General features: G+C 32.5%; 1 protein-coding gene across 1 annotated transcript in view; it reads right to left on the bottom strand.

The window, feature by feature from the left end:
- Positions 1 to 2,825: 2,825 nt before the first annotated feature.
- Positions 2,826 to 22,685, bottom strand: part of LOC108293853 (MAM domain-containing glycosylphosphatidylinositol anchor protein 2) — a gene marked incomplete at its 5' end in the record, with an annotated part of 80,249 nt that continues 60,389 nt past the window's right edge. Inside the window, 3 exons of the mRNA XM_017515448.2 lie at positions 2,826 to 4,938; positions 8,233 to 8,338; positions 20,159 to 20,289. Of these exons, the coding sequence (XP_017370937.2) occupies positions 4,850 to 4,938; positions 8,233 to 8,338; positions 20,159 to 20,289 (326 nt within the window). The remainder of the gene's footprint in view (positions 4,939 to 8,232; positions 8,339 to 20,158; positions 20,290 to 22,685) is intronic.

Genomic DNA, 22,685 nt, shown 5'->3' with positions numbered 1-22,685 from the left:
TTCGCCCTCTCTAAGCCTTGCTTCTTTTTCTAAGCAGACATGAATATATGGATTGATTCAGAACTGACATAGTTGACGTTAGGATTTCAAGTCTTTAGTCTTTCTTTTTCTACGTAATAACAATATACATGTTTACTGATAAATATTATGGATATTCAGCAAAGAACATTTTATATTAGATTTGAAAAAAGTTCTGATCATTCTGTGGTAGGTTTTCTCTTAAGCAGAAGTAGAAAATGCCAGACATTGCTTTTTAAAAATAAGCACTAAGAAAACTAATAAACTGATTAATCACAAAGGGAACATTGTAGGAAAGGAAAGAGCTTGGGATTGAACCCTATGATTTTATTGTTTTCACAGAAAATGCAATAACTCCTCATTGACATCAACTACCCAGTTGCAAGAAGAGTGTACCTTCTGCTTTAGTGAGACACAGATGAAGCAATTAGCAATAAGTAGTCATCAACCAAGAAGCAAATTAATTTGGGGTAAAGTTTTTCCAGTTTCCATGTCTGTTGATTGGCCCTGATCTTTGAAAGGCACATTAAAAAAGAAAAGGTTTCTGGTAAAATGCATTCATAAGAATACTTGGAAATCACCATATAAAAATCAGATTATTCCATCACCATCTGTCAAATCACTAATCAGAGCAAAGAAAATCAGTCATGAAAAACACCACAGCCAGGTTCATAGAGTCTTAATTACATAACTAAATGAATTAATTGTTCTTCAGGTTACACATTTTATTGACATATATGTTTATTATAAAGTCTTTAAAATAAAAATGCATGTTTGGTGAAAAGTTAATACAGTTGTAATTTGTATTTCATCATATTTTAAAATACAAAAGAATGGAATTATTTTTACTCTATTACATGATGTAACTGACTAGCTGGGTTGTAATTCTCAATATTATAATATCATAATTCATTGCCATGCCAAAGTCAATTCTGTGATATTTGTGAAATGAAATACCTTTAGTTTAGCCTATTGCATGACATTGTGGTATACCATGCATCTTTCAAATCTTTTAAAGAAAAGTTAATGGCAGGCCAAACTTGTGACAAAATATTGTCAATAACATGAAGGTGGAAACATTTTAAACACGTATATATAGCATACTGGGATTTGTGGTAGAACTGAAAAACAAGTAACAGGAAAAAGAAAAAAAAAGTGAATCTAGGTATGCATATCATGTATTTCAGAGAAGACGCAGATTTTTAAAATGGACAAAATAAAAGTTACATTATTTTTAAATACTGCATAGTCAATGAGCATTTGATGTAAATCTTACAAATATGGTTGGGTGTTTTTTCTCACTTTAGGGTTTGTTGAAAAGTAGTCATATTAGGCATTGTTTGGCACTTCTGGCAATGTTAGTGACTTTAGTGAATTTTATTATGTCTATGATGCATTTTATATATCACTACAAAGAAATGCTGCCAATTGCAATTAAAATAGGCCCAATTGCAGAGATGTGAACATGTAGAGAGACAAGCATTCTTGAACTGATGAAATAGAATAATGCTTCTAATTAATTGGGATGAATTACTGGCAATAAGAGATTACATGGTATATTCATTCTTCCAGAACATTAAAAACTCCATTGCCTGGTTCCTTTCCTTAAAAGAACAAAAAATATTGGTATCAATTAGACTTTAAATATGTTATCAAAATGGAAAAGGAAAAATATGTTGGTGAGTCCAGTTCATAATAAATACAAAAAATATTAGGAAAAGGAAGGTAGTTGCTAAGGGTGTTTTAAAAGTTTCATTATTTTTACTAATATTAATGAAGAGCCTACTTAACAAAATTTACATTTCACTTATCCCAATCTTTTAAAATTTCTACATTTTTATCCATTTACTTTCAATTAAAGCAACTGAACATAAGATCTGAAGTGAAAAACGTTGATTCAAATTGTTTGTTGGTTTACATGAATAATCCAGAACCCACTTGAGATATACATTTTATTACCATCTCAATAAGTCTGATTGCTTCACACTTCTGATTGCCCCTTTGTTCTTCACATTCATCTACAGCTTTTTAAAAAATTTAAGCAAAATTAATTTGTGAAGTACCAGCCAGTTCTCATCAACTTCTGAAGCATTGTATATTCTTAACTGTTTGAGAGGGTGGGAAAGATTTTAGTATTTTATAAATGCTTAGTAGTAGGATTGAAACTTTTTCTTATAGTAGTTTCTTTGTGCATAATTATTTAGGGTAATAGGACATTTGACTCTTTACCTGAAAATGATATATGTATATTCAAATATTCTGAATATAGACTTTTTAAATTTAATTTTTATGTTTTATTGCAAAAGCCTCACTGAAATCAACTTAAAGATCAGGGAAGAGGGCATTGAGTTAAGATTCTCCTTTTAGATCTAAAACATTTTCATTGCTATTATTGGGAATGAAAGTGAAGAAAATCAATTAAAAAGGGTGATCTACTGATAAGGGAAAGTGGAGAAAAGGGGCTAGTTGCCAAAAAATGGAAGTCAAGGTGAAGGGAAATTTTGTAAATAGTAAAATAAATGCTCCAGATATCGTTTACTTGAATCTCTTTGGTCTGATAAAGTATATAGGTAACAGTGAAACTCTGAAAAAATTTTAATATGCCTAATTCATTCAAATAAGTTATGAAACTCATTTGTTTATCATGTTTAATTTAAAATACTTGATTCAGATCAATTCCAACTCTACCTAAATTCAAACAGGTCCCCTTTTGAACTGACTTAAAATAGACATTAAATTCTAGGTTCATATATATTTCATATTTTACCTTCAAAGGTTTAACTGTTTTGTTGTTGTTGTTGTTGTTGTTGTTTTGCATGTATTACAAATATAGGAGAGTGCATTAGGGAGTTCCTATTAAAATTTCTTTCTGCAGACATTAAGGTATGTGGAGCACTGAAGATTTATCCCATGGTAACCAATAAATTGTATAACTAATTTCATTTTAGTGATAAGTGAACATTGCTCAACAAACACACATACTGCTTGTCAAACCTTACCTGGAAAGAGGCTTTATTGAACAGAGCTGTAAAATTATACTTTAAATTGAATTACTGAATTTGCACAAACATTTCTACAGAATTGTTTTAAAAAATCAAGCTTTGTCATTTTCTACTACATTTTGTTGTGCTTTTATATTAATATTTGCAAATGTTATAATTTAATACTTATATTCCAATTACTTGCATAATCAGCTTTTTTTAATCCTGGGATGTTGAAAGAACATGTAATAGTAATACTCTTCTTAGACAAAAGTCTTTTTAAATGAAGTTAAAAGCTGAGATAATTTAAGGAAAAGGATCTTCAAATTTTCATAACCAACAGGTTTAAGTTAAATTTACAATGCATTGGAAAACTGGCTGGTTAAAGATATGATTTGTCCTCAGGTAGCTCAAAATCATTTTTACAGGTTTTTGTTTTTTTGTAAAAGTGTTTTTTAATCTTGGTAAAATAATAAAATAATATTTCACAATTTGCACAGAGTCTGACTATAGGGCAGAGGCATATTACCCTCAGAGTTTAGAATAAAGCCAGATTTTTCAGGCCCAGTTCCACTGTAGAGTTAGTATGCGCTGCAATCCCAAACATTTCCTTGTTCCCTCTAAAGCTAGGGCCAATTTCATTTCAAATAGAGGTTAGAGTAAAAAAAATCACTTCTGTGTTTTACCACCTTCTGCACTAAGTATTCTTAATAACCTTTTGCTCTGGTTGACCCATTTAAAAACCTGGAAGAAAAAAAGTGTTGCTCCATGTCTGGTCTCAATGGAAGTAATTTTCTAATGGACAATAAGCCGAAAGGCCATGGCTGTCTAGGAGGTTAAACAACAAATATCTTGTCTGCATGGGCTTACGCAGCAGCTTCGGTCCTTTTTTCTTCAGAAGCGGCTTTGTTGTCTTGCCTGTAATTTGCACATTTAGACTCTGTAGTTTGTTTATAAAATAGTTTTACACAAACCACTCTTAGCAGTGCAAGCTTCTGAGTTGAAAATTATTCAGGCTTGTTTCATTGAAGGCACTTGGTTTCCATGGCAATTTATAAAAGATGGTGGTTTGGTTTCTTCATTGGAACAGATGACGTAGTTTGGGTGTTCAAGTGGCCGCAAGCAAACTCCGATAAGCCTGTGTAATATGTAAGCCCAGGTTTACCATCCTGGATAGTAGTGCATGCAAAAAGAGACAGCATACAGTTATCTAGCTTAGCCATGGGAGAAAAATAATAATAATAATAAAGGTGGGATGGGGATAAGGTGGGGAGGAACATGAATGCTTTAAATAATTCTGAGTTCGGGTTATTTTCAAGGAAGGGTAACAGCCAAAGGTAAAAGGGCCTACATTTATTTAATTCTCTATGAAAACCTTCTTGAAAGGAAAATAAATGCCAGCTCTTCACGTACCCTGTTTACAGTGAGGTTTTTGTTGGCAGGCCATTAGGTTTCCATGGTAACAAGCAAACTATTCATTTGAAACAAAACCAGCCATGACTTTGTGCTTTGACAAGGATTTCTATAGCTCTTTTTTTTTTCTTATTTTCTTTGTTTTTTTTTTTCCAGAGTTCAACCAGATGACGCTGTAATCTTTTTAGCCACAAAAGCACCTGAAGGTCTCTTCTCTACTCAGGTCAAGATTATCTTTTATGTTTAGGTTGGAATAAGTTATACTTCCATGATGTCTTTTTATCCCCAGTGCTTAAAAAATTTGTTTTTATTGTTTTATTTGAGTCAGTAGTCAGTGGAGGAATCTTTGGTAGTTTGTTTGTTCAATGTCCATTTACAAAGACTCTTTCTTCATGCCAGTGCCTGGTGAATCTTTTATAGCCTCTGCCTGGATAAGGTCACCTTCGAGGACTTAAGATAGAGACGAGGACGATAATGGGAAAAAGCCATATATGAACCAAAATCCCAACAGCACCATCAACAGAATCTAAAAATAAGGAAAATAAAGGCAAAAAAAAAAAAGAGGAATAAGCATTCCACATAGCTACTAACACAGCCTTGATGAATAATAAAACAAGTATATGACAACATTTCAGGAAGATATTTATTTTTATTTTGTTTTGTTTATCAGCTTCATTGCTAAGGGAAGTGAAAAGGAAAATCAATATATGGTAAGGCACTTGATAAAAAGATTACAGATTTAGAATTAATATAATATGCTATGAAAACTTGTTCATAAGATATTCACTTAGGTTTGTGGTTGAGCTCAATCTTAGCTCTGCTAGGCATAGGAAAGCAGAAACATGGAGAAAATTCTCAGAAATCTTCAAAAAGTGAGGTTTTTTTGTTTGTTTGTTTGTTTGTTTTTTCAAACTTCCAGAAGTGGATAAACTTGAATACTGACAGAAAATCTCTCTAAATGAAAACTAGAAAGGGATAGTTATGTGTACAGAAATTAAAAATTGCAACTAGTAGATTATCCATATTTAGATCAGTCTGTTATCTATAAATTGTGCACGTCATTTTTTCTTTAGTTTAACTTTTAGAGGCACTATGAAGACTATTCTAACTAAAAAAATTCCTTTCACCCATCTGCCTGGAAAGTCCTACCGTAATTGGGATTTCTGTTAAAGCCTGGTGTCCAGGTGATGCCTCTTAGAATGCATGCCTTACCGAGGAGGGGTAACACGGGCATAATTCATTAACCTAGCTAAAATTGCAAAATGGCTTGCATCTAGAGGAGAGTTGAGTTTGAAAATAAAGACATACAATCATATCTGGATGGTGTGGGACACGGTACCATTTATTGCCTGGAACGAACTGGTAGCGTAAGAAATCAGGAAGAGACTTTCAGACTTCAGGCTTGTCTATACTTAGAATATAACATTCATTTAATAATCATTAATCAAATGCCCATCATCAGAATGAACTTAATAAGTGGTCATTAAATGACACAAATGTAACAGAAAAATTTCTCATACCAAATAGATTATTTTAATTCAATTAAGATTATTTCCCCTGATTTACAGATTTTAAAGAAAAATGCCCCCAGTATCTATAGGGGATATTTTCTTATTTAAAACTGCCACACATTTCTTAAACTTGCTAGTTTAACAGAAAAAGAACTAATTATAAAAATGTTCTATTGTAATAGGCCTTGTACAGTAATGAAATCCCTATGGGCTTTCACAGCATTTAACTATGGCTACTTTTATCGGTTATACTTTCTTTCTGCCCGAGGGAGTAAATAATTCCCTTTGCTTTCCTCCTTTGAAAAGTTTAAATCAATTAATTGAATGTATTTATAATATTTGTGCTTACATTATGAAAATGTAAAATTTCTGTATAAAGTTGTAACTACCTTCAGTTAATAAAATGTTAATGCCACTCAGTCACACTATGAAATTCAAAAGAAATCCCGTTCTCCTTTGAGGGGAATGCATGTTTTCCTATGCATTAGAAAAACTTTGTTCTTTTGAGCATAGCTACTGGCTTTCTAAAGCAGAACTAGACAGATACAGGGATACATTTTTACTAAATATGTTCTTTGAAATACTAAATTTAATGACAAGATACTATGAGCAAAATGGCTCATTGTTATATGCAATTTTAGTTTTTGTCTTTTGACAATACTTAAGAATTGAGTCAATTCAGTTCATATGAGCAATCAGTGAATAGTTGTATAAATTTGACTTTCAACATCTATACTGATATAGTTTCTCACCAAATACAGTAAATTAACAAAGACTGATTTGCTCTACACTTTTACGACATAGATTTTCATGCTTTTGTACGTGCTAAATAATTGATGAGTAATTTGTGTAAATTTAGTTTGCTTACTTTCTCTATACATGACCACAAAATGAAAGATTCCAGATGAGTATAAGATAATCCTTCAATTGCAGTCATTTTAACAGGAATGATTTTAATTTCATAGATTCAAATGTGAAATATGGAGATGAGGATTTTAAGCAGCAACTAAATACACAATTCTAAATCTTTGTGCATTATTTATCATGTTTTATTTATATCCCTTCTATTATAAAATGAGACTGTGATTAAAAAATTAAAGATATCATTAAGCCATAATATTCAAAAAATGGGTATAAAGTGAAAAATTATTAAACAAGCTTGTGATGCAGATAGGAGAGTTTACCAGAAATATTAGGGCTACTTCATTACTTAATATATATATTGAAGCTCTTTACAATGCTGTATTTGTTAAAATGGTTAGCAAAAGGACGGGCACGGTGGCTCATGCCTATAATCACCTGAAGTCAGGAGTTGCAGACCACCCCGGACAACCTGGTGAAACCCAGTCTCTACTAAAAATACAAAAAATTAGCCAGGCGTGGTGGCAGGTGCTTGTAATCCCAGCTACTTATGAGGCTGAGGCAGGAGAATTGCTTGAACCTGGGAGGCAGAGATTGCTGAGTGAGCAGAGATTGTGCCTTGCACTCCAGCCTGGGCAACAAGAACAAAATTCCGTCTCAAAAAAATAAAGTTGGCAAAGTTAGATTTAGAAAATATATTCACAAACTGAAGGAATAAAAACATCTATGCTGATATGGTAAGGCTTTGTGTCCTCACACAAATCTCATCTTGAAATATAATTCCCGTAAGCCCCATGTGCTGAGGAAGAGGCCAGGTGGAGGTAATTGAATCATCAGGGCGGTTCCCCCAGCCTATCCTCATGATAGTGAATTTTCACGAGATCCGAAGGTTTTATAAGGGGTTCTTCCCCCTTCCGTCAGCAATTCTCATTGCCGCTCTTGGGAAGGAGGTATCTTGCTTCCATTTCACCTTCAGTCATGATTGTGAGTTGCCTGAAGCCTTCCCAGCCATGCAGGAACTGTGAGTCAAATAATCTCTTTTTTTTATAAACTACTGGTCTCGGGTGTTTCTTTATAGCAGAACGAAGATGGACTAATTCAATTTACAATGTAAATATGTGGGAAGTATATAGATTTATCACATATTTTAATGAAAGTTTTTAAATCTTCTAGAACAAATAATATCAAAGTGTTTTAAAATCATAATTAAAAATCAAAGTGTACTTGCTTTACATAGCTCGAAATTAAAATCTCACCTCTATTTTATCTCAGGCAAAATATGTCTACAATTGACTTTAATACTTTAAAAATAACTGAAAAAACCTAAGAGTGTTAGATATAAGAAATTTTAAAATCAACTAAAAATAACTTAAAATTTAATTAAATGTTAATTTAACAGTAATGTTATTTAACATTACATCAAACCAATCTCAAACAAAGATACTTACTCTTAGTTGCTAGGTCTTGTTTTGCACATTCTCCTTCTGCAATTGATACATCATCAATAGCAATGTCACCTTCTATTCCAGGACCTCGGATACCTTCAAAAATGAGCTACAAATATGAATGAAACAAACCTAAATGTGGAGCTTTGATTTTTCAGATAAATTTCTTTTGAGAAATCAAGGTGACAAAAATAAACTTGTCAATAATCCTGGCATCTTTTATATTTGATGGCTTTCAAAATTAAAAATTGCAAAAACATAAACTTTTATCCCCAAACCAATAATTGAATCTTCCTTCCATAGCATTAGTTTTTCACATCAAAAGCTCTGTGTTGGTTTTAAATCAAAACTAAATTTAATTAAATAATACAATAAAAACTGACTACACATCCTCTTTTAATTTTTAAGGATAAGGAAAATGTTTTATTTGAAAAGTCTTTCTCTGAAATAGATTATTTCCAATTTTATATAAACATAACTCATAACGTTAGTTTCATATAAATACTTTAAAAAATGAATCAATTCTGGGTTCTTTACAACAGTAATGTGTTTATTGAAGCCCAGAACAAAGTTGTATCATCTCTGAAATTGATTTCTCACAAATAGATTGAATATGTTCCTCACATTCCCTTGTTGACTTTAAAATTTACCTCCAGCATTTCACTGCTGATACTCTATTTTTTAAACTTGAAGATATGTATCAGTCTATTTATGTGGGATATCTCATGGTATACCTTTGAATTTATGGTGCCTATAACAATGATGGTCACTGAGGCTCAGTGCATGAATATTGAAAGAATAAATGAATAAAATCAGATCATTTATTACGAAATCCTCAATACAAGGAAAATAGAATGACAATTAGCAAATTTATATTTTTTATTTTTACAGAAACAAGACTCTATGAGAATTTTCTCTATAACTCCCAAATTATTCCTTGCTTTCAGCAAAATTTTTTAATCCTTTTGAATACTATGAGGCAATTCATGCATTTAGTGGTGGGTGTATAGTTCTAGAAAAATACTTACATGTTAAAAGGAAATACCTACTGTGGTCTTTCCAAAGAATAGTTTAATAAAGAGCTGCTTCTAACATTAAGCTGGTAATGTGCACTATTAATGACATTTCTAGAATTATTTCATCACAACAAAATTGACAAAGTTTATTTTTATCAATGCCAAAGTTTTTGTTTTTGTTTTTATTTTAAAACAAATCCTCAAAGGCAAATCGGAGTTATTCCTGAACTTTTCAAGGCTGCTGTCCTGGGAAAGCCATAGTTTAATTAGAATGATTTTGAGAAAAGCTGGGCTACTTTTTAGAAATTGATCCAGTGTTCTTTGATATGCTCTCATAATTTTATCAATGGATATCTCCAGGTGGTAAGCAGAGGCATCAGCTGTCAACTTTTGTATTGAGACCCTGTCCCTCATTAAATGTAGTTCATCAAAGAATAATTTTCATGATTTGATAGCACAGAAAAATTTGAGCAGTTCTTACTGATAATATGATAAATGTGGAGTTTCCTTCTTAACTATGTTAAGAGAAGCATGTTCATAAAGATTATCTAAAGCCGTCTCTTTAAAAAACATTTAAAATGGTCTGTGTCTCTGAAGCCAAAACAGAATGGCAGCTGGAGTTCAAATATTTAGAACCAAGTTAGCAGTTTAAGAAATTCTCAGTCCTCGGATAGAACGGGAAATGAAGTATTATTTTGGCTGCTTGCAAATGATGACTTGCATTTGAGATAGGATGGCGTCTGGGAAGTAACTGGGAAGTGGCTTTAAAAAGTCTCAAGACTTTTAAACAGTACTTTATTTAAAAGGTCTATGAGAAAAGATTTAGGAAAAACATTTGAGAGAATTGAATGTGGAGAAAGGGAAGTCATACCTTATAGTCGTTAGACACTAAAACTATTTTCTCCTATTATGAACAAGGCCGAGGTGACTACATTTCAAATAATTATTATTCATACTTATTTAGAGCACAGTGTTCTTTAAGGTCTTTATAAATTGTCTCTATGAGCAAACTACCTGTGAGAAAATATTCCCTTTTTCCAAACAGTAGGTTTTTAAGTCTTGGGGTATATATTCCTTCTTTGATATGTGTTCCTGACCTGATAGTCAGTGTTAGAGCACATCAATAGTTAATATTAAATACTGCCTGTAGCGTACAATACAGGCTTTACAATGTAGAAATGGGAAACATCGGGGGCTTGCATTCTCATGTGCTTTATGTGAGGAAGTGAGATGTGGGGAAGAGTCTAATAAAGGTGGGTTAAAATACTCTGCACCTGCTCGCACTTGAAATTTACACAGATGAAGCTGAAGTCAAATTTCTTTTATTAGGAAGGATGTTTGAAAAACATCCAAAATGTTCTGTATCACTGAAGCCAAAACAAAATGGCAGTGCATGGATTTCCTATCTTAGCAATGTAAAGGTACAAAGTTTGAAGAAACTATCTATACTTATTCAAAGTACACAGGTGCTTTTGCTTAGTAAGTTATTGTTACTTCCAGGCAGGAGTCGAATAAAATGGTGAGATTTCATTAAAAATCAAAACCACATGTCATCAAAGTCATTCCTGAATTTTTCAAAGCTGCTGTTCTGGGAAACCGATAGTTTAATTACAACGATCCTGCTATTACTGAAAGCATTTCAAAACTTACTCTGCTACTGCCTTTAAAGGATTAAACAATCCTTTTTTCATTTCTTTTTTCATTCTGTCTTCCTGCCTCCCTGTGCAGTTTGGTCAAAATCAAAAGATTGGACCTAGGCTTGTGCTAAAAAAAAAAAAAAAAAAGTCCCAGAGCAGTGAAATTGTGAAAGATAGACCTTTTTGTAGTGAGATTGAGAGAATGTGTGGGGAAACCATCTGTAGTAAACATCAGGAAGCAGATTGACTAATGCAATTTAATATGTGTGCTACCTACCTACTGGCAATATGTTGACTCTAAGTCTGTGGTCTGCTGAACAGCAAAATTAGAAATCAACAAAAATCAAAGTCTCATGTGTCCAGAGGGCCTCCTATACTTAGAACATTACCTTATATGAATATTTCATCCCTTGGTGATAACAAATAAATGAAGTGGTACAGTAAAAACAAGTAGGCTGATTTGTAAATATATTTACATTTACTATTATTGATAATACATTTTGTCATTGATAAAGAAAGGTAATTTCTTTAAGCACAGCAGGAATTTTAGATATTGTGTGTAAATAAAGTAGGAAATTAGTAGTTATTGGTATAAAATTCTAGCAATAAAACTCAGTACAGTCATAATTTGTATTTTTAATATTTATTTATAATCTTGTGATGATAAAGAATCTACTTCGATAGGCCAGATAAATATTGCAGTCTTCCACAGGGTCCTTTTTGAACAGAAAGAAAGAGAAAGGTCCTGTGCAACATGTTTGTTTCCTTTTAATTTCTACAGTTTTGCTATTAGGAAGATACAGATTATTTTTTAACTGGTTGACTTTCATAAAGAAATATTTACTGCATTTTTAAATTATATTTTAATTTCTGGGGTGCCTGTGCAGAATGTGAGCTGTCATCTATATTAGGTATTTGTCCTAATGCTATCCATCTTGTAGTCCTCCACCCTTCTTCTAGCCCTCTCCTAGTCCCCCACCCCTGACAGGCCCCAGTGTGTATTGTTCCCCTCCCTGTGTCCATGGGTTCTCATTGCTCAATATCCACTTATGAGTGAGAACATGTGGTGTTTGGTTTTCTGTTCTTGTGTCAGTTTACTGAGAACAGTGGTTTCCAGCTTCATTCATGTCCCTGCAAAGGACATGAACTCATCCTATTTTATGGCTGTATAGTATTCGATGGTGTGTATGTGCCACATTTTCTTTGTGCAGTCTGTCATTGAGGGGCATTTGGGTTGGTTCCAAGTCTTTACTATTGTGAACAGTGCCACAGCAAACATATGTGTGCATGTGTTTTTATAATAGAATGATTTATAATCCTTTGGGTATATATGATATATAATCCTTTGGGCATTGTTTTATTTATCCTCTGAGTTCTTGACTACACTTATATTTCTAAATTATTGTAATTAAGTTTTATAAATTTGAACAGATTCATAAATGACTTCTAGACTAAGATCTAGACAGAGCATGTTTTACTTGACAGTGTTTTTGTGTGAGTTAGATTACACAAATATGATGTGTAGATATTAAATTTAAATAAGTGCCTTACCCAAACTTTTAAGCATTCGTAAAAGTAAGCCTTTGCTTTTTCTAGAATATAAAGATGAAAAATTATAACAGTCCATTAAAATATGATATATTTTGCCAAAGAGGATACACAACAACAAAAATGTTGATTATATTTTTTAGGAGAATGAAGACTCCCAAGTTAAAAAGGTTAAATTGTCATATTTTCGTGAATTTCCATCATTATTTTGACTACTGTTACATTATAGAGATAAAACCATTTTCCTTTCCTCTTCAGTACTTCTGAAATGCATTTGGTTTAACCGACTTGAATAAGAAATTAACAGTATCTGATACCCCTGGAGAAAATGTTAAACTTTAAGTCTACTAAAAGAGAGATAAAACCTCTTCCGTTATGTGAAACCTCTTCCCTCACACAACAGGAACATTATTTTAAATTATTTTCCTTAACTGAAATGATGAGTTTAAAATGGAAATGTTTTCACAGTGTGTTCACGCAACTCAGCAAACTTAACATATAAAAAATACCATGTAATCAGAAAATTAATTTTTGGTGAGTAAATTAAAAAGGGAATTTTAAAAAAGTATGTGGATTTATGTATTAGAATTATACCTGACAAAACTGTTTCAATTCATCAATGACAGTTTCTTACACGCATAATGCTTTAAAGCATATAAATATAAATGTCAAAATAAAGATATAGATGATGCTATAAAAGTATGTTCAAATGTAATTTCTCAGCAAGAAAAGAGTTACATGGATCACTATGAGTAAAAGTAGATGGGAGAATTAAACAATATAATGCACTTCTGATGATTTGCCTTCATTATTAATGGTGACTTTTGCAAATATTTACAACGTATTTTCTTTCTGACAAAAGACACATCAGTTCTAATCATTAATGCTAAGGCAAATGCAAAACTCTAAGACTGCATTTTGAAAATTGACAGTATATATCACTTTGAAAAACTTCAGTATATAAATATTTTTAAAATAACCATTAGTGTTAATAATGTTGCCTTTATTTTATTAGTTGTTTAGCAAACAATTGAAATATCCTCAACCTTTATAAAACAAGCTTGGAGACAACATAACAGATCTAGTGGATAGCGTTGGCTTTTTCCCTGGGGGACCTACCCAAATATGAACAGTGAGTTTAACTTCACAAAACTCTGCCAATTCAACTTGTGGGACAAATGTCAATTGGTTGTCAAAATTTCTAGTATTAAATAGTACCATGAGATTTGACTGTTGGGAAAGACAAAGAAATGCATCAACTCGTGAGCTGCAATTGGTAAATATTTTCAGTGGTTAACTCAGAAGCCTCCATTGTGTCTGTATAATTACCCTGGAATTTGGCTTAGAATGGCAGATATGCTATATAAGCATATAATGTCTACTAATGAGGACAATATTTTCTAGTTTATTATTATTATTTGTAACATAAGGCAGCATGATGTAAGGAGAACACTATAGTGTTCTATACACTATACAGGGACTATAGTATTATTTGTATTTCAGTATTCTCAAAAATTATGTCAAAACCTATTTCTAAGTCTTTAAATGAATATGTAGAAGTAGGAAATTTCCAGAATTCCTTTCACTTAAACTAAAGAAATGTAAAGAGCATTTTGTGTCTCACAATGTATTTATATACTTTACCCCTAGAAAACATTTGAAATAAACTCTGAAAGAAGTAAAACATTAAAAGAGGATTTTAAAATATTTTCCTTGGTATGGGATGTGAAATTAATTGACATTATAAGAATATATTCATTTTATTTTGTTGGAATTGCTGCCCTAATTTTTCTAAATATAGCAAAATGTATTTTCATCTCAAGCACGGAACATGCTAAATTAGTTCTAGTAAATGAACCCCAAAATAAATTTCAGTAGAATAAAACTTCTATTTGTCTTAAAAAGTACTAAACTATAATTGTATTTTCAGTTAAGCAAACTAGTTGGACACAAAGGACTGTGCAAGTAATTTTGTAAAGGATTTATGGATCAATTTAAAGTCATGCAACTCAAAACAAATAAAACAACGTAAATGTTAGTGAAAGAGACTCAAAGTCACTTATATTCCATTTAAAATTTCAAGAGGTAAAAGTTGTGCCTTCCACTTAAAGTAAATACATCTTCAAATGCTGTAAAGTTAAATTTGAGTAATATTAAAACTTCTCACAACTTAATTTATATGGTAATATATTGATAGCATTGTTATGGACTCCTAGATGTTACGTGCTGAAGAAAGTATTTTTGAGAAGCTTGACAAGTTACAAAAGATTTTTGGGTTAAAAAAATACTTTGTATAAACAATTCAAAATAAATCAGCTTTAAAATGAAACAAGACAAAAACAACAAAAGTGGCATGGGATTATTTAGTTGTGTTTCACATTTCCTTGAACAATCAAGATTAATGAAATAAAGTTCTTTGCAAATAGACCTGGAAATGTGTTGGGGAATGAGAGAACATTGATCGAAATAAAAAGATTACCTTATCTTTATTTTCTACTGGTAATTCAAATAGCTTAAAAATGTATCAACTGGAACTATTTACTTTTTTTTTTCTTTTTCCAAGACAGTCTCACTCTGTCACCCAGGCTGGAGTACAGTGGTGCAATCTTGCCTCACTGTAGCCTCTGCCTCCCAGGTTCAAGCAGTTCTCCTGCTTTAGCCTCTCCAATAGCTGAGATTACAGGCATACTCCACCAGAGACAGCTAATTTTTGTATTTTTAGTAGAGACGGGGTTTCCACATGTTGGCCAGGCTGGTCACAAACTCCTGACCTCAGGTGATCCGCCCTCCTCAGCCTCCCAAAGTGCTGGGATTACAGGCGTGAGCCACTGCGCACAGCCTATTCACTCTTTCAATTTGTTTCCACCAAAAATAGAGTCGCAGGAATGGATCTATCCTTCTAATTGAAACAACCACATAACTGGGCCAAGTATATGAAACCACAGTGTTCAGGATACAAGATATCAGATAATGAAGAAGTGTGATTCCTGAGAAATGGGAATCAAATAAGGTGAATTCTATTACTGACCAATACCAAGTTTATAGGCCATGGTGCAAGTAGAAGAAAAAAGGGTGAAGCCTTGTAGAAAATCTGAGTTAAGGAGATGAGAGTTCAAAATAACAAGGAAGGCTAGGATGTTCAGAGCAGAATACCAGAGAAAAGGGTGGCAATAGTAAAATGAGAGAGAAACAGAGAAGACTGCAGGGAGTCCCCCTCGAGTGTTTAGCAGAGTACTGACCAGCAAATGAAATGAGGAATCTACCCAATACTTGGGAAAGAACCAGAGGGATAATTTTGAGTTAATAGTGCCCAGCCTTCACAGGACTGGGAATGGCGACTGTTCCCATCCACCATATGGAAAACCCTCATAATACATGGGACATTGGGTGGAGGACTCAGAATATTCTTGCCTCAGTCATGAGAAATAATTAGCCCCATATCAAATATTACTTTAACCTAACAAATCTTAAAAGCAAGCCCTAAAATAATCAAACTGTTTCAAAGTAACTTAACTACCTTCCCTAAAAAAGCTCAAGAATATTTATAAGAATACAAAAATATGCAGTACTTATCAAGGTAGAAGTCACAATGTCTGGTACCCAATCTAATTACCAGACTTGTAAAAAAAAAAAAAAATCAAAAAAACAATGATCCATTATGAGAAGAAAAATCAATCAACCAAAACCAACCAAGAACTTAAATAGATGTTAGCAGCAGCAGGTAATGATTTAAAATTGTTATTCTAACTAGATTTCATACATTCAAAATATTAACTAAAGCCATAAAAATATTTTCTAAAGAGATTCATATTGAACTTAAAGATGTAAAATCTACTGACTTAGACGAAAAATACACTGAATAAAAGTAGATTAGACATTGCACAAGAAACTGTTGCTGAATGTGAAGACAGAATAAAAATGATCACAAATTAAACATAAATAGAAAAAAATGAAAATGCCTTAATGAGCTGTGTGACACCTTCAAGGGACTTTGTGTATGTGTGACTGGAATCTTCAAAGGAGAAGAGGACTTAGCAGAAATACCTTAAGAAACGTTAGTGAGAAAAGCCTCAAAATTTATGAAACCTCTAAATCTACAGATCCAAGAAATTCAATGAACACAAAGCACATGTAGAAGGAAGAAAAATATACCAAAGCACACCACAATACAATTTATAAAAACAAATGATAAGGAAAATCTTAAAAGCAACCTGAGAAAAAAGTCACATTACATACAGTAGGATAAATTTAAGGCTATCCACAGATTTATTCCTGGAAACAATGCAAACAATAAGACATTGGTAAAATATCTGTAAAGTTCTAAAAGGAAAAAGTAGGATGCTATTCTCAGAGGAAATCTTTCAAAAAATGAAGGTGAAATAGACATTTCTCAGAAGAAGTACAGAAGGTGGAAATAATTTAACTGACTCACACTACGAGAAATGTTAAAGAAAATCCCTCAGGTAAAATAACACTCATAAATGAAAATAGAGACCTATAAAATGACACAAAGAACACCAGAAATGGTAACATTGTGCATCAATTATACAAACCCAGCCTGATTTCTCAGTTGCAATGGGTAGAAGAGCTGAGTACAGCAGGGAGATTCACCAAGGTTTAGACCATTATGAATAAACTTTTACTCATTTGAACACTCTTGAACATCTCCTTCAAACATTACTGTACATGTCCTTTTGTGAATTTAATATGTAAACCCCAGAGTCTGTCGATTGTAGTGAACTGTAAAAACTTACTGCTCTGAAGGTACAATGACTTCATTCTTCCTGGTAACAAAAGATTAATTCACTTCTTGAAGTTCCTTCCTCTAGTCAACAATTCTGGGGCCAGGATTCTATGGCTAAGATGGGCCAAATCACAAAGAAAAGCTCCTTTCTATAAGATTGCAATGTATATTTAGAGCTGGCAAATTTGGGTTCTTTCATTTTGCCTATGAAATCCCCCTCATTCCTTATATTCAGGGGGAAACTCTCTTCAGGATTCTCCCTGCCACAACATTCTGAATAAGAAAGCCGATTCCCTTGTGTAACCAATATAATTGAAAATAAGGAAAATCTGTACTTTTGTGAATGTGAAAAAAAAACATAAGAAAAGAAGTATTTGAATAAATCACATAATTTAATATCTGCCTATATGTCATTCTATTCTGAAATGTGAAACAATTTTAGTTAAGATGGTAATTTTTTCCAGTTGCTTTACTGGCTTATTCAAATTTCTCAAAAGTAGACACTCTGTATCCACATATGAAATGTAGTTTCTGCTTCTGTGACTCAACTGAAACCATTCTGTTTACCAGTTCCCTTATAGTACTATTCCCTTACACTCAACCTTCTTTGTAATTTGAATTTCACTGTCTTCTTTAAATTCCGTGAACATCTAGATCTCTCTCCTTCTAACTCTAAAGTATATTACCTAGGACTGGACTTGCCTTCCAGAGTTCTTTTTTTTGTTTGTTTTTTATTTTTAGATGGAGTCTGACTCTGTTGCCCAGGCTAGAGTGTAATAGCATGGTCTCAGCTCCCTGCAACCTCTGCCTCATGGGTTCAAGCGATTCTCCTGCCTCAGCCTCCTGACTAGCTGGGATTATAGGCATGCAATGGTATATTTTTGTGTTTTTAGTAGAAATGGGGTTTTTCACTATGTTGGCCAGGCTGGTCTTGAACTCCTAACCTCATGCTCTGCCCACCTTGGCCTCCCAAAGTGCTGGGATACAGGCGTAAGCTGCCACGCCTGGCCTTAATGATTGGTTAATGTTCTGCATGGTACCATCCTTTAATCGACGCTTACACATGTATACTTTTCCTTGTTAATAACAACCACCCTTACAGTTTTAGGTAGCATATATAATCTGATGACTCATAAATATACCTGTCCCCAAAACTTTGGATGAACATATACAATAACCTTTTGCACATCTTTAAAAAGATATCCAGAGACATTTTATATTAACATGTCTAAAATAGAAGTAACTATATTCATCCCTGAAATTCATATATTTTCTTCTTTTGTTATTTAATGTAATGTGTAGTATAAGCATTATTCAGGACTTCCTAGTTCATGGCATTCGTGGCTACTCCCCAAATTAAAACATTCTGCTAAGTTTTACAGTGAAGCATATCTTGAAATCATTGTTTTCTTTACACCACTTCCCTGATTTGTTCCTTCATCTTTCATGTGAATTTTACAAAGATGTCCTAACACATTTGCAGACCCCATTTTCCCTCTTGAACTTGTCTTCTATATAGCAACCTGAGTGATGTACCATTTCCTCCCCAGTAAAATCTTTTGATGCTGTCCCATTGGCAAAGGTCCTTAGGGCCCTTAGGGAACCAATCTTTGACTTATTTTTGTGTGCCAAATTTCAGATTAACATCTGTTTTCCTAGAAAATTCTGTAGTATGTGAGTTGATGTTTTTGTTTATTGTGAACCTTGGTGGAATTTTTGTGTTGTAGAGGCAGTTATGTGGAAAGTGACAGTATATCTAGAATAATATCAACTTTCAGGGAAAAAAATGACTTTTAAATGCCAATATCAGTATATGCATTTTAATACTAAGGTTACTTCTATCAGTAATGCTTTGGAATTCTGTGTTCCCAGTTTACTTTAGTTTGATGATATGTTGCCATTCATTTTCACAATTGTACTTCATAGAAACAAAATGATTCTTTTATTTTTCAGAATCATATGGGAATAACTTTTATATACTTGCATATAATTGCCTGGTCTTACTCTTTTATTCTTTATCACTGTGAATGACTATGTATTTTTATCATCCTGGTTTGATTTAGATTAGATTACAAGAAAAGGTCATTCCACCAATTAAAACTTGGCATGATTTTTTATAACCTTACAACATACGCCATGAAATGCATCCAAAAAAAATCACTAGTAGAAGAAACATTCAATGCTGTAAATACAATTTCATGAAATAGATCTGAATTCTTTGAAATAAGGCAGAGCGCTATAGAAGATATATGTCATAGACTTTAAAGATACTTTATTTTTAAAATACAAAAATATTTGGATATGTAAATATATTTATATATGTATATATGTTTGCACACATTAAAATAATGGAAAAGTGTATTAACTCCATTGAAATAGTTTCATGATCTGTTGTCTCTAGCTATGATGGCCAGTGTTGAAGTCTTCAAGGTTCTGTATCTTTACTTGTAGCTGTCTTAGCTAACCCTCTAAGCTTTACTTTTCTATATAAAAACAAAGAAAAATAACTTATTTAAAGTGATCTTAATTTTAATAATCAGTGATCAGTTACTGATATGGTATTAAATCAAAGAGGCATATTTTGCTAAACTATATAAAATTTCATCAAGAAAAATTCAAACAGATTGAGAACTGATTACCAAGTTCCATTATGGTAGAAACATATATACGTAATTTTTTTTCAGGAAATAAAATATAAGCATGTTATTTGATAGAAATGGATTATATTTTTTTCCAGGTGAATCATTTAAATTTGAATAGACTATTATTTAAATCTATTACTTGATGAGTATTAATGAATAAAGGAAAAGGGCATTTCTCTTTACAAAACAGCTTTCAGAACTAAAGCAAAACTTAATCATGTAATTTTTGTGATGCTTATATCATGGAATTTCTGAATATTCGTATTTTGCTATTTGCTCAAGATCCACCTTTAATGTTATGCTCGTATACAGCAATTAATTAGCCAAAATTACTTTTCTTACCTGAAATGAAGTAATTGGATATATATTAACATGAGCCTCATTCCATCTTTGTCCTTTATTCCCACTTGAAGACCACAGTGGATTCTCTATTGTTGTTTGCCCTTTCAAACGTAGATAAACATTTAAGACACCTAAAAATGACAATGACATTTTATTTTGCATATTCATTTTCACCTCAAATTTATTTTTCCTTTACCAAACACTTGTAAACTTCTTAAACTGAAATTTTACAGAACACTCCAGTGTCTTGTCCTCTCGTCTCATTTCCTGCCTTGCTCTTATGACATTTGACCCAAAAATAACCATGTCCTAAAACCCTAAAACATGTGAATGTTGCTTGATATTGGAAAAGGGATTTAAGGATTTTGCAATGGGAATATTATTCTAGATTACCAGGGTGAGTCCTAAATGCAGTTATATGCATCCTTATAAAACAGAGGCAGAGGGATATTTGATACAGGAAAGAAGGCAATGAGAGAGAAAGAGATGTTACATGGCTGGTTTTGAAGATGGAGGAAGGAGTTAGTCACAAGGATTACTGGCAGCCTCTTGAAGCTAGTAAAGGCAAAGAAAAGGGCTTCTCGCCTAGAGCTTCAGATGAAGCCTGTCCTGCTGACATCTTGATTTTAGACCCAGAATACTTTTTTAGATTTCTGTTCTCCAGAATGATAAGACAATGCTTTTGTATTGTTTTAGGTCACAAAGTTGGTGATCATTTCTTATTTGTTACAGTAGCAATAGGAAATCAATATAGCATGTAATCGTGACTAACTTTGTCAGAATTTGACTCTAATTCTGTTGTCTTTTATTATGATTTAGCATCTCATTTTTTCAGTTTGATTTTTACCTGTCTCATTTTTCTTCCAAAAGAGGTATTAGAAAATGAAATGAAGATAGCTTTTATCTCATCATTTGATACCTCCCTTTCAATAGTTTAATGTGCTGTACACAGTAATGATACTAATGACAATGATATTAATACAATAAAATATATTTTCAACACTTATTCTAGATGAAGAATTAATCCTAACAATCCTATGAAGTACTTATTATTCCCACATTATAGATAAGAAAACTTAGAGGGGTTAAATAATTTGCTCTATGTCATACAGTAAGAAAATAGCACATGCAGGATTCGAAGTCAGAGTTTCAGAGTCTTACATCTTAATCACTAGGCAATCAGTATTTTAATAGATAATTTTTTAAAAATCAGTTTTATTAAGGTATAATTTACATGCAATAAAATTCATTTCTGCATGTACAGGCCAATAATTTTAGACTAATATGTACTACAATATAAATACTTGATCAAGATACAACTAATGTGTCTTGATTGTATCAATGTTCAAGATACAGAACATCTCCATTTCCTCAATCAATTCTCTCACTTTCCTCTGTAGTTTATCTTCCCAGCCACTCTCACGTTGGTAGCTAACTAGTGATCAGACTTCTATCACTAATCAATGATTTCTTTTATAGAGTGTCATATAAATGGAATTAGGCAGTGTATAATTTTTGTGTGTTTGGTGAGTTTCCCTCAGCATAATGTTGATGAAATTTATGTTATCGCTTGTATTCGTCATTTTAAATTCCGTGCTTAGTTTACTTATGTTTAATGTAGTTATTGATGTGTTTATACTTAAATATACCATCTTGTTGGTTTGCATTTCTTTCTTCTGCTTTTCCTTCTCCCTGTCTTCTTCTATTCCTGTTTTTCAGGAAAGGATTTTTTTCAGGATTTATAAACAAATAAAAAAAATTTAAGATTTCAATTTATTTACTGACTTCCTAACTATATCTCCTTTTACTATGCATTACGGATGGTTCTACCATTAATAAGATATAACTTTTCAGAGTCTAATTAGAGTCAATATTTTACTTCTTCATACTTACAAATTGTAATTCAAACTCCCTTCACATGTTCCACTATTACCGTATCCTGTTCATTTGACATTCTATATCTCCACAAATGTAACAAACAACCTTATACAACATTGTAATTCATTTATCTGTCCCATTTATTTAGTAAAATATGTCTTTTACTTTTGTTTACATTAAAACCTTACCTTACAGTAATATTTTTAAAGATCCAGATATTAATATATTTTCTATAAATTACAAGAAGAAAGGAAATATGGCATTTCAATTTCCACTTATTCCCATTTCTGGTGGTTTACATTTCTACTTGTAGATCTGAGTTACAATCTGGCACCTGTGGCCCAAAGGGCATCTCTCAGCATTTTTGGCAATGGTGAGCTTCTCGTTCTCGGGACAAAATTTTTCTGATTCACATAAGTAAAAATATTGTCATTTCTCTCATGTTTCTCATAAGGTTTAGAATTCAGGCAGGGTTTTGTTTCTGAGCACATTAAAGGTGTTTCATTATCTTCTGCATGTTCTTTCTGATGTGGAGTAAACCATCATTCATGTTTGTCCCTTTTCATAGTATGCTCTTCTTTCTGTCTCAGGCCACTTTGGAGAATTTCCCTTTGTCTTTGATTGGCAGTAGTTGATTGTGATGGACGTA

The sequence above is a fragment of the Cebus imitator genome, unplaced genomic scaffold (genome assembly GCF_001604975.1).
Source record: "Cebus imitator isolate Cc_AM_T3 unplaced genomic scaffold, Cebus_imitator-1.0 Scaffold551, whole genome shotgun sequence".
In the NCBI taxonomy this organism is placed as follows: domain Eukaryota; kingdom Metazoa; phylum Chordata; class Mammalia; order Primates; family Cebidae; genus Cebus; species Cebus imitator.
The sequence above is the reverse complement of the archived record's forward strand: the minus strand, read 5'-3'. Positions and strand labels throughout refer to the sequence as shown.